General features: G+C 46.3%; 1 protein-coding gene across 2 annotated transcripts in view; it reads left to right on the plus strand.

The window, feature by feature from the left end:
* Positions 1-12307, plus strand: part of LOC8039413 (alcohol dehydrogenase class-3 chain H) — a 34055-nt gene extending 21748 nt beyond the window's left edge. For both annotated transcript variants that reach the window (XM_042292326.1, XM_002413382.4), the window contains exons 6-10: positions 2313-2529; positions 5340-5470; positions 10653-10788; positions 11377-11515; positions 12186-12307. In XM_042292326.1, coding sequence (XP_042148260.1) covers positions 2313-2529; positions 5340-5470; positions 10653-10788; positions 11377-11515; positions 12186-12210 — 648 coding nt within the window. In that variant the 3' untranslated portion in view covers positions 12211-12307. The remainder of the gene's footprint in view (positions 1-2312; positions 2530-5339; positions 5471-10652; positions 10789-11376; positions 11516-12185) is intronic.
* The last annotated feature ends 60 nt before the right edge of the window (positions 12308-12367 follow it).

The following is a 12367-nucleotide window of genomic DNA, read 5'->3' on the forward strand; positions in this document are numbered from 1 at the left end:
AAATGCCGCAAGCACGGTGTGACAATTGTTCTGCTGCGGCGACCTCTCTCCGAGTGCTCGCTGCCTGGTCTCCACAGTGTTCTCCGTGTTGAATCGGTTTACCCAGCACATGACAGTCCGACGGGTGGGTGGACGCCTACGCAAACTGGCTCAAAACTTCAAGCGCACTTGCCTCGTGCTCCTGGTTTCTGTAAACCAAAGGACTACCTGTGCCCTCTCTTGGACGGTCAGGTGATGCATTGTGGGTGTTTTCCCACTAACCATGACAAAAAAAGGTGTCTGGAGCAGCGTCAGAGGGTGTAACCAACTAGTGAAAGAAAGCAGACTATACGCAGACAAAATCCGTCGGCAGCAAAAGCGCCATCGTTATGCAACCACATTTTTTTTTTTTTTATTCTAAAAATATATTACTGAAGGAATATGTTGATACTATTAGGCCATGGTCGACGCGGGCACTTTAAATATTTTTTTAAAAGCAAGCCGGAATAAGGAAGTAGCACCGTCTATCAATATGAGCACCAAACACGCCCTGCCACTTGACTTGGTCGTCTGCATTGCTGCCAGCTATTGACCCTGGCAAGTTTTCTGGCCCTATATTTTACAGAGAGGAAGCTACGCTTTGCAATTTTGTGTGATAAAACAGATGTGTGAAATAAACCTTTGACGAAACATTTAGATTGTTACGTGCAGGCACCAATTTTTACGGCCCATTTTGAATTGAGCCTGGTGACTTCAGGCACGCTTTATTTGCACGGAATTAGGTACACATACTGTTTTCTGTTCATGCTCTCCTATACTTCATTCGATAAAACCATTTTCGGCGGCAATGACTGACTCGACAAACTTCGAAAACGGCTGTGTGCCTCGATCAAGTGGTCCTCATTTATGTTGGCCATAGCGTCCACATTGGTGGTCTCTTTCTCTCGACGACGCCCCAGACATAATAGTACAGGGGGTTTTCAACTAGAGAGTTAGGATGCCACTTGTTGGGGGTGACAGGGTCGTGTCGAGAGTTAGGATGCCACTTGTTGGCGGTGACGTAGTCGTGTCATTGAGGTTGTCAGCAAGCCAATTATGGGTTGTGTGGCATAGAGCAGAGTCCTATTGAAAAATATATGGCCTCCCCTGGTCCACTTCTTCTACCCATGTTTTTACCACAGTGCCAATGTCTCCTTGTAAGGCTTCGAGTTGACCCCAAGGCCTTGTTGAAACAAGCGCGGCGGCATGATGTGACCCTCTTTGTTCACAATGGCTAGGACCATCGCAGATGACTGAAACATTGTCTGCATGACTGTAGGCACCTCACTGGGGCTCCTGTTGACCTTTTGGTCTTAGCCAAAGTTTTTGTCTCTGAAAAAAAAAACAAAAAAAAGCACTCCCGGTTCCTTAGGGTGCTTGAATTTGTTCAACAAGCACTTGGACTAGATGACACGATTTTCCTTGTTGTTTTTTTTTGTTTTTTTTTTTGGACATAAACTGCCCTCCCCTCATCACGTACAACTGGTACCCAAGATCCTCGTGCACCACAAGCCTGATAATGGACCCTGCCACCTCGAGCTGCTTGGCATTGGCCCTCGTTGACTTGCTGGGGTTGTCGTTCACAATGTCCTGCACCAGCTGGACAAGCTCGGGCGTCCTGACAACACGTGACCTCTGGGGATGTGTTTTTTTTAGCTTGGCCACGGATGCAACGTGCCTGTCAAAATCCAAAAGCTGTTTCCCCGACCTTGAAAACGAAAGACCTTGACACATGGAAGAAGGTGGCTATATCCAAATTTCTGTGGTCGGCGACCAGAAGGTGGCCTTTTAATTTTTCTGTGGAACCGAAAGGTGCAACTTTGAAATTAATATACTAAGTAGATGACATAGACACAGCCAAAGGCAAGGTCAAATGTCTAGACAAATGTAGTACATGTATGAGAAGTCATTCACTCTCAAGTTGTATGCTCAAATATCTTGCACACCCTGTATAAGAGCAGAGGTAACATGCTGCTTCGAGACGGTCGCACTTCCTTCGCTGACCCAAGTATCTGGTATCTTTCTCGTTAGGTTAATGGCACAAGCTATCAGTGACAATACACTTCACTGCTTTGTGCATTGTGCTCAGAGAAGTAATTGAATAGCAGGTGCACATTGGTTAGCTAGGTGGGCCCGGAAGTCTGGGGTGGGCACTTGATATGATACCTCCTGTGTTTTGTTTTCAGACGAATCGAAAGTAGCAGGTGGGCACTTAGTATGACCTAGGTGCATGCTTGGTATTTGGTGCTAACTGTGTTTCTTCCAAGCGTAATCTGATGTCTTTCTCGTTGCAGATAAACCCGTCTGCACCCTTAGACAAGGTTTGCCTCCTGGGCTGTGCCGTGTCCACCGGCTACGGGGCGGCCTTGAATGTCGTCAAGCTCACCAAGGACAGCACGGTGGCCATCTGGGGCCTCGGAGCTGTGGGCCTGGCGGTGGCCATGGGCGCCAAGGAGCGCGGCTGCAAGACCATCATCGGCATCGACATCAACCCGAGCAAGTTCTCCAAGGGTAATGGTTCTCCCGCTTCATGACTTAGGTGTATTCACAAAATAGAAAAGAAAAAAGACCTCGCTATGTAAATGTAAGGTGAATGTTTCTAAAGGCGTGGAATGCTTTTTAATGGTACCCCCAATCCCGAAATATTGTCTGTCCATCCGTCCTTGCATTTCCTCGCTAAATTTAGCGGAGAAATCGACGTCACATGAGCTTAACGTCAACTCAGTTTTGCCAGCGAGGAAGTTGACGTCACGTGACCTATTCAGTTTCTCAGCTAAATTTGGGAGGGAAATCAACGTCTCAAACTACACACCAATTCAGGTTTGCCACTAAAGTTATAAACGACTGTTTAGTGTCTTCTAAACAGTTTTAAACAATCTCTCCTTAAATGCTGCATTTCACACATTGTACGACTTTGAAGATAAAAGTCGCTGCCAATTTTTTCTCATTGGATTGGTGTGGAAAAAGGAATAAGTGCTGATAATTTTGGTGATTGTTCGGAGTTAGAGGTGAGAGGAATGCAGGCAGTCTTTACGATAGTGCTGCATTTTTGAGGTATGGAATCGAAAAGGCTGGAGCAAACCAAGAAAATATTTCTTTCATTCGATCTGTCACACTTTTGCTTGATTTTGTGTGACCCCACCGGTTTATTGATGTAAATATTTTCGCAGACTTTATATGCTGGTGTGGCACCCATACAAAATAAACTACAATGAACTCGGACTTAGTTTTTCAAATCGTGCGAGAAATAAACTCGGAAAACCGGGAACTCTACCGGGTAACTGGAACGCTGTTGTTCTTTTATTGGAGTGCTGAGACTCTGGTTTGTGTTATTCTGACGATTTCGACTATGGAGTAAACAAGACGCAGCTAGCCCAAATGTGCAATCACCGGCTTTTCCCGATCTCGGCTGGCTAATAAAATGTGTGTGGCACCTACTTGGCTGCTAGAATGTGCTAGAATATGTGAAAAATAAAACTCCAAGTAGATAACACAGTTTTTAAAATAAACTGACTTGGAGAAGATTTTCTGCTTCCAAATTTGGATAAAAGCATTTTTCACAAATAAAATGCCATGTTTACGTACACACTATTCTGAGAAATGTGTGAAGCCGTTTTTCGGGCGACGTAATGTCTAGGTATTGCACAGGTGGGCCGATCACTACGTGCGTAATCGTCGATAGTTCCGCCACGCGCCCCCTCACAAAAAAGAGGTAATAAGAAAGCTATATGTTTTAGAAGTTGTGTGTGTCAGGAACACATAGTTATTAAAATCAGCTTCAAAATCATAAATGCGTTTGAAGTTCTTTCAAATCACTTGTACACATAAAAACGTCAGAAAAGATTTGCAGAGCCTTTTTCAGATAATTTGGGGGTACACTTACTTATGTTGTATATCTTTATTATAATTTACCCTTTATATATATGTTGTCAAATCTTCAGCCAGTAATTGAATATGCTTTTATTATCATCATTAAATGTGACTGTATGAAATTCGCAAAACCGCTTGTGACCAACATGGGAGGAGGATACTCGAAAATATGCCTGTAAAAACCAGTCTGTAGAAACATTTTTTTTTTTTTTCATTGTTTGGCAGTGTGAAACACCGTGTCGCGGGGTATGCCAAAAGGGCTTTGTGCTCACATGATAGATCTGAATGCAAATACACGAAATGTCAAGAAAGTGATAATAAATGGTATTATTCAAAAGAATCTGATACACAATGCCTTACTGCACAATGAAATACAGAGGCGTAATGATATTTCTAATTACACAGACATAGCACGAAGAACAGACACAGATTCTTGTAATCCTAACATAAATCACATTGGGCATCGGCTTGCATTAACTCGAAACATTGCGAAGTGCCTCGGGAGGCTAATGTTATATTCGGTTTTACGTGCACTTGTTTAGGCCCCTCATTTTACAACGCTGTGCTTTATCAGTCATGCGCTCTAACATTTCATTAGGCTGTCGTATATCATCGCAAGACTTCTATATGTAGTGCCCAGCTTTACAATTTTGACGTCTACTTGCTAGTGTTGCAAACATTGCATTTCACCAGGAAACTGAACTGCTTCCCTTGGCTTGCACTTGACGTCGTCGCACTATTTGCTGGATGTCGTCGCAATTGGTTCTTGCTCAGAAAATTAAATCCAGTGGTGCAAAATGCGCGCTGCAGAAGGTTTGTGCTCAGTGCAAGCCATGTATTTGAGACACAAATTATTCTTGTTTGGTGCAGTGTCGTCGGGCGTCTGGCACCACGAAAACACTCTTCTGGCTAGAGTGTATTTGCAATCAAGGTAGTTTCTGGGGCCACGCTTTCTGGTGTGTGTTGTAAATGTGGGAAGGAGGAACCTTTACAACACAATATGTTTTAGGGGCGAAGCTCCTTATGCATGATCAATACATAAAGATACAGCTGCCAATTTTTTATTTTCAAATATTCATTTTGTAATACAAAAAAAAAGGTAAAAAAAAAAAAAAAAAGACCTCCAAAAAAGTTTAGTTGGTTACCGTTATATTTTTTTCCGGTTTAGTTCCATGATGGCAGCGAAGATTTCAGTTCAGTTCCGGTTCAGCTGAAAATAACGGTTAGGTTCGGGTTTTCGGCTGTGTTCTGGTTCGATACTCTGGTTCCAACAATAAAGAGGAGGCAGAAATGACGACACATGTGTATTCTGTGGCGTTTTCTGAGCAGAAAATGGTTTAGCTTTTCTCAGTGTGAATAATTAAAAAAAATAAATAAATAAAGGCCCTGACCCACAGGGTTCACATTGAAAATCTCACAGGTGTTGGTATTTTGTTGTTGCCGTAATGCAGCTGAGGAGTTTGGCTGCACCGAGTGTTTGAACCCAAACAACCTGCAACTGCCTCTGGTTCAGCACCTGACCGAAAAGACGGACGGCGGCCTTGACTTCACCTTCGAGTGCATCGGAAACGTCGGAACCATGGTGAGTTCGCCCAGTGTGGACATACACGGTCTCCTCCGAAAACGAAACGTCTAGTGAAGTCTGAATCTTGAAACTTGGGAGGGTTTTGAAATGCCATTTTACAGCGAAGCTGTTCAGGGCTAGTTTTCTGAGTTTCGTGTCCGGTACCAAACAAATGTCTACATATAACTCTGGACAGCTTCCGCCATCTATGAGCGACGGCGGCAACCAGACAAGCAATCTGGTCGCCACCGTCGCTCATAGATGGCGGCAACCTTTCCAGCCTTTCCGTCAAGGTGCACGATGGTCCGGTAGTCGCCATTGTGTACGTCCCCCCTGCAACGCCCAAGAGAGACATTGCAGCATTCATGATGGACGTCTTCAGCTAGGTCATGCTCGGCGATGACACGTCTGCCGTAGTGACGGGTGACTTTAACGTTGACATTGCACGCCAGGAGGGAAAGTGGTTCACTTCGTTTATGTTCGAGCGCTTCGGGCTTGCGTGTGTGAATGAACCTACGGTGCCCACGACCAGGCATTGGACGTGTATAGACCTTGTCTTCACGAAGAACGTGCCTGCCGTCAGCGTACACCTAATGGCGGTGTACCACAGCGAACACAAGGCCATGGTCACTGTGGCTACAAAATAAACAACAACCCCGGATCTTTATAGATATGTTTGATTCTTTAATCGTTCAAATAACCAATTGCCCAATCACACCTTAATCCTTACATTTATAATTACTTCATTCCCACCATAGTACAGCTTCGCTGGTCTTCCTCCTTCACCAGAGTGGATAGGCTGACAGTTTTTTTTATGGACGTTGGATTTGTGCTAAATAGAACTATTTGGTGATGCCACTTGTTTTGCTGTATCATTATTGTTTGGAATGTAATTCACCATAAAGGAATGTGACATCTGGAAGTTTATGAGCCGTGACATATTTCAATGCTGCGGGATGTCGTGGGAATGAAGTGCCACTGGCTAAAAACGGTCTTTGGCATTACAGCCGTATGTGTTTCATTTGATGTTCTTGAGAAGACGCTGTGAAGTTCCATAATAAATGCCTCTAATAATAGTCATTGTTTCCAAATAGCTTTGGATCTAGCAAAGCCTTTTAGAACATAATTGCAGATATGTAATCAGCAGTAGACGATACACTAGTATGCTAAATTGTAGTGTTGTGCGAATATTCGAAAAAAATTGCGAGGATACCCAAGCACCTCTTACGAGTTATGAATGTGAAAGCATACTCGGCGCCGAGAGTAGCAGAAGCGGCCACGGCGCCGGCAGGGAGTGCGCCGCGCAGACCGTCCTGGCTCGCTGGTGACTGCTGTGCCGCTGGGTGAACCAGCGGCGGGAGTGCGAAGCTCGGCGCGGTGCGTGCTGAAATCACGTGTCCTCTCATCATCGTCGCCCTAGCTGCGGGTATCGGTTGACTACATTCGACCTCAAAGCGTACCGTTAGGCCTAACATAAGGCCAGCACATACCTGCGTCCCCCCCTCGCGTCTAACAGCTGCGCGTACCGGTTAGTGACGTTAGACGTCAAAGCGTAATGATATGCCTAACGTTAGACCAGCGCATACCTGCATCCCCCCCTCCCGCTGCGCTGCCAGTAGTTTGGCTGGCTCCTTAGCAACGATGACGCCGTTGCTATGGAGCCACATGACGTGTCGCAGCCAATGGAAATTTAGGTGCCGTTTTTGCTGCTACAAACAATGCCGGCTTCGCTCTACGGGACAGTTAATGCTTTCGCATTAATAATATGCTGTTTGATATTCGCTTCGAGATGAACTGCAATATTCATACTTTTCGAAGTGTTAATTGCAGTGAGTTAACTCCCTTTGAGTGTGCTTCTCTCCGGGCACATGTGCACTGCGGGAAAGCAATACCCGCAACGCTCGCGGGCATTGGGCGCGTTAAGTTAACGCGCTCGAGCGCGCTCCAGCGGTCAGAGTGCACTCGAGCTAAACTAAACGACATTGTCTCACTTCCGGTGCACGGTGGCGGAGCGCGCTCCGCGAGCTCCGTCGTCGGAGATGGTGCGCGAGAGCTCGAACAGGTTGGTTTCCGGTGTAATGACGACGTTTCCGCTCTCGCGGCCAGTCTCGCGGTTCCTGGAGGTGGTTTCACGCGGTGGTCTCGCACGGGACGAAAGAAACATCAAAACCCCAAGCGTTTTGGGCTCTGGGCCGGGCCGCCGGGACACTCTGGACCGGAGGCGTCGGGTGTGCGCAATCCTTGGCGAGCGAGTTCGCTTCTGAACGCTCCGAGGATGCCACCGCGCTCGCCTCGCCAAATCTCGCCGACCGCGGCCGCACCAACTGAACCCCGCGGCCCAAAGGCTCCGGCCTAGCCAGGAACGGCACCGAGGTCGGCCCGGTCGTGGGTAGGAGCTGCTCGTTCTGCGCTGCCATGCAGTGCTCGGAGCTCTCGGCATCGTTCGTGCTTGCGCCGAAGCCTTTAGGGACTCCCTCGGACGCGCAAGTCACGCCTGCTTGGATGCGTGCAGAGCCGTTTATTGGATGCGTGGATACTTCGACGGCGATCGCTTGGCAGCTCGTGCAATCGTTCCGTCATCGTGGAAAATAAAAAAAAGCATGGTGCTGGTGTAGAAAGGTATGCATACATCCTTCAAATGCTTGTCGAAGTTCTTCATGTACCTTACCGCAATTTCACGATCAGGCGAGCCAATGAATTCGGCCATTCAGCCGTCATTCTTTAAGGCTTTTGGGAATTCAGGGGGCGTTCGGCGTACTTTAATCGCCGCACCAACAGCGTGCAGCACAAATACAAGCTCTTGCTGTTGCCGCCGTCTCCGCGCACTTATTTCATCGAACTCGTCGTCGAAGAAACACTTTTTTGACGTTTCGATATACTGCAGTTTCGACGAGACGGGAGCCATGTTTACGCGCACCAGAAAGCCGGAACCGCCGGAACCGGAAACGTTAAAAAAATAGGCGTCGGATGGCGCCTCGGTACTAAAGTGCGCCGTTAAGCTACGCTCCGAACCCGCACGCTCGAGCGCAGATGTCCGGAGTCTGGAGCTCACTAACTTAACGCGCCCATTGCTTCCCCGCAGTGCACAGGTGCTCGGTGAGAAGCACACTCAATGGAGCTATTCCTCCACGGTTGGGCAAGAGCGTGTGTTACGCAGCAATGTCTCGACAACCCATGCTCATCATTCGGTTATAATACAATTAAATGCAAAGGTGCAAGGGCTGGACAAGAATGACGAAAATAATCCCTGGAGAAGTGGAACAAGAGGGACAAAAGACAAACACAAGTCTCCAAACACAGCTAGGTGACTGGTGCGCTACTGAAAAAATCCGCCTGGTTTGGGTATTGAACCCGGGACCTCTCCATCTCCAGTGGAGCGCTTACGAACTGAGCTAACCAAGGGTTAGACGTCAGTAGAGCCCGCTTTGATGCGGCTCTGGAAATGGTGAAATCGAAACCATTTTGACCGGCACAAAATCTCAACATTTTGCGTCGTGTTATTTTATTTCTCTGTATCTCAAATATGATCTGATCCAAGCCTATTTTGTAGTATTAAGTGTTTATATTTGATATTTTAATTTAACTCTTTTCTGACCGTGCACATATGCCATCGATCACCGGTGATCGATGGTTTCTAAGCGCTGTCAAGAAATTAAATTTAGTGCGAAAAATTATCATCCACAATCTCGTGGATAGCCAAAGAACTCTAGTTTTTGTTTTAACATGGGTTTGAGGTTTATCACAAGCTGGTGGGTTGTCAAAAATAGTCCTGGGAGCGATGGTTGCATTTGTCTAGCATGACTACCTAACTGCTTGCATGTCTTTGTAACAAAAATGATATTATTTACATAATTCAAATATATTGTAGCATACTTTTAAGACCTCAAAAGTTCTGGGCACATTTTAAATGATGTTATAGGCGTCGCTTAACAGATGTTTGTTGGTAAGCATCACTATAATTTTCAGTGCTCTCCTGAGCTGGTGTGCACTTTTTATGCTCCCAACAAGGCAGACAAAAAATGAAAGCCGTTTACAACTCCCTGTAACGATGAATTAGAGCGCAGCTGTTGAGGAGGAGGAGGGGAAGGTACAGAGAGGGCTATGCCCCTCCTCCTCTCCTGCTCGCTCCCATTTAGGGGAACATTTTCCGCTAAACTTAGCGGAAAAAATTCCCCGCTAAATTTAGCGGGGAATTTTTTCCGCTAAGTTCGGAAATGTATATTCGGAAATTTTCTTGTCGTTTAATTTGACACAGCTGTAGAAGTTTCGGCATTTATACGCCTTCTACACATACATTGTATTTTCAAGAAATAAAATTTTAACATCCTTTTTCCACATTATACCAACCTCTCTTCTTCTTCAAAGAACAATTAGTTGGCTACATTTTGATGTGTCAGATTTCCCCATACTCAAGTTAGTTAAGAAAATAAAAGCGTTTGCAGTGCTTTGCACAAATGCCTTGAAAACTGCTACTTTTCTCGTAATCAGGAAAGAGTTAATGTGGTTTACAAGATTATTTTGTCAAAAATGTTGCAATCAATAGTGTGGTCTGGCCACTCTGGCAACGCTCCGAAACTGCCCAAGCCTATCCGAAACACACCGTGGTATGGCCGTTCTTCCGAAGCCTGTTTCGGAAAAAGTTTCACTCCATCACTAGTAGCAATAAAAATGTATTTCGTTGAGCATCGTCCCTTTCGTGTCTCAGTGGCAAATGGTTTTTCTTTTTTTTTTTGCCATGCAGTTTTGTTTTTGTTCGCTCCAGTTTTAACAATGAAAAGGAAACAGCCCGTCTGTACAAAGCGTTGACCTAAAAAAAAGCCCTCGATAAAACTCATTACATCAGGGGGCCTCATGCATGCCAAACAGATCGATGGAACCCAATTAGTTATCAACCTCTGCCTTCATTGGCCACCTCATTAGTATGGCACAACTCATGGATGCTATTGGCTTTTTTTTTTTATATCAGGCGGTAACTTGTGCCACAGCCTAGTAACCTTTCTGCCCCTCCTTTTAAAGATTTGCTCCAAACTTTTGTCCCCCAATAGACTACGATGATAGCGACCAAAGTTGTCAAGCTGAATCTCTGCAGGAGTGTATTAGCTTAAACATTTGCTCGGTGGTCCAGCACCCGAGCACGACACTGGAGGTGTTTCTTCCCCACGTTGTCGCGTGACCCCGCATTGTGTCTGTGCCACTGCAGAGGGCTGCCCTGGAGTCGTGTCACAAGGGCTGGGGGGAGTCCGTGATCCTCGGAGTGGCTGGCACCGGCCAGGAGATCTCGACCCGCCCCTTCCAGCTGGTCACGGGACGCGTGTGGCGTGGCTGCGCTTTCGGAGGTGCGTGCAGCATTGCCGTGGCCGACTCGAGCGGTCGGAAGAGCTAGATAGAGGTGTATGCTACCGTAGAGTAGCGCCCTTGTTAACCAAACGAGGACTTTCGAACAGTACATCGGTGCACAAACGAGCCGGTTGAGATTAGATGTAACACAACCCCCGACACTGCAGGTAAGCAAAAGCAAAAGATGATGCACAGCACAAGAAGCAAGTCTTTTCGAGACTTTTAGCGTTTATGCCGGGGTTGTGTCGTGTCTCCGAACTATTTAAAACGAGCATTCTTACGCGCCCTGCCACACGTTAAAATTTAATGTCAGTTCCGTCGGCCGATATTCAGTGATAGGCAAATCGGGCTCACGATCCCAACTACGAGCGTTGCGTATGCACCGCGCTGCACCAGGAGTGGCGTACGCTGGTTGGCCGATCGTTTAATGTCAGTTGGTGGAACTCGCGTTGAATTTTACGGTACGAGTTGCTTTTCTTCCCTTTTCGAGTCGCAGCTACGTGCGGGGCAAACAAATGTCTCAATGCAGCAGACACAACGAGAGCGTCAAACGTAACGATGGCGGTCCCTTTGTGCGTGTTTCTTAGGCTGGAAGAGTGTGGACCAGGTTCCCCAGCTTGTGGAGCTGTACCTGAAGGGCACGATCAAACTGGACGAGTTCATCACCCACAGGCTGCCCATAGACAAGATCAACGACGCCTTCACCCTCATGCAGTGTGGCACCTGGTGAGTGGGGGTAACGGACGTCTTGCCAGAGACACCAAATCAGCCACGCTTCAAAGTAATGACACTTCAGCTATGGATGGATGGTTGGATGGATGAATGTTAACGGCTATATCCTTTATAAAGGGCAGTAGCTTGCGCCACCTAGCCTAGCGAGCGCATCTTTGCACCAGCGGTCTGCCCATCATTGTCAAGGTGTCTTGCGCACGTGCACTGCGGTTCCTTCCTTCCTACTAGCGGCGCATCTCGGCAACAGCAAGGCACGACCGTTGGCGCAAAGATGCGCTTCGATAGGAAACCGAAACCTAGAAATGCGTACAAATTAAGTTCTTTTTGCTTTTTAACGTTGTGGAACAATGCCCGAGCCTTGGCATATCTTTCTGGCATTGGTTGGTTTAATGGTTTTCGATGATGCCCAGCAAGTTTTTAATTTAAACCATGCCCTTATGTTTAATAATTAGAGAAGTTAATTACTCAATAATAATGAATGACCCAATTATTCCAAACTACTGTATATTAATTTTCTACACATGTCCCCGGCATGGACCAAAAGGATGTCAATCTCCTTTTGTGCGATAGATAGTTTTCATAATATCAAATTTGCCGGGGTTTACGACATTAAGAGATGTTTGTGCTACATACATCACATTCCCGCTGGTCTTATTTCTTGCAGCATTCGCACTGTGGTGAATTTCTGAGGGCTCCCACGAAAACAAGCGTCGACTATTTTTGTTGCCAGTTGTTCAGAGTGGCCTATATTTTGAATATATACTGAAATAAACAATTTACCCATTTCATGTTCATTTTCTCTAGACAGGCAGCTCCACCACTATTGCCTGCAACTTGAAACCATGG

The sequence above is a fragment of the Ixodes scapularis genome, unplaced genomic scaffold, assembly GCF_016920785.2.
Source record: "Ixodes scapularis isolate PalLabHiFi unplaced genomic scaffold, ASM1692078v2 PGA_scaffold3__209_contigs__length_174095766, whole genome shotgun sequence".
Classification (NCBI taxonomy): Eukaryota; Metazoa; Arthropoda; class Arachnida; order Ixodida; family Ixodidae; genus Ixodes; species Ixodes scapularis.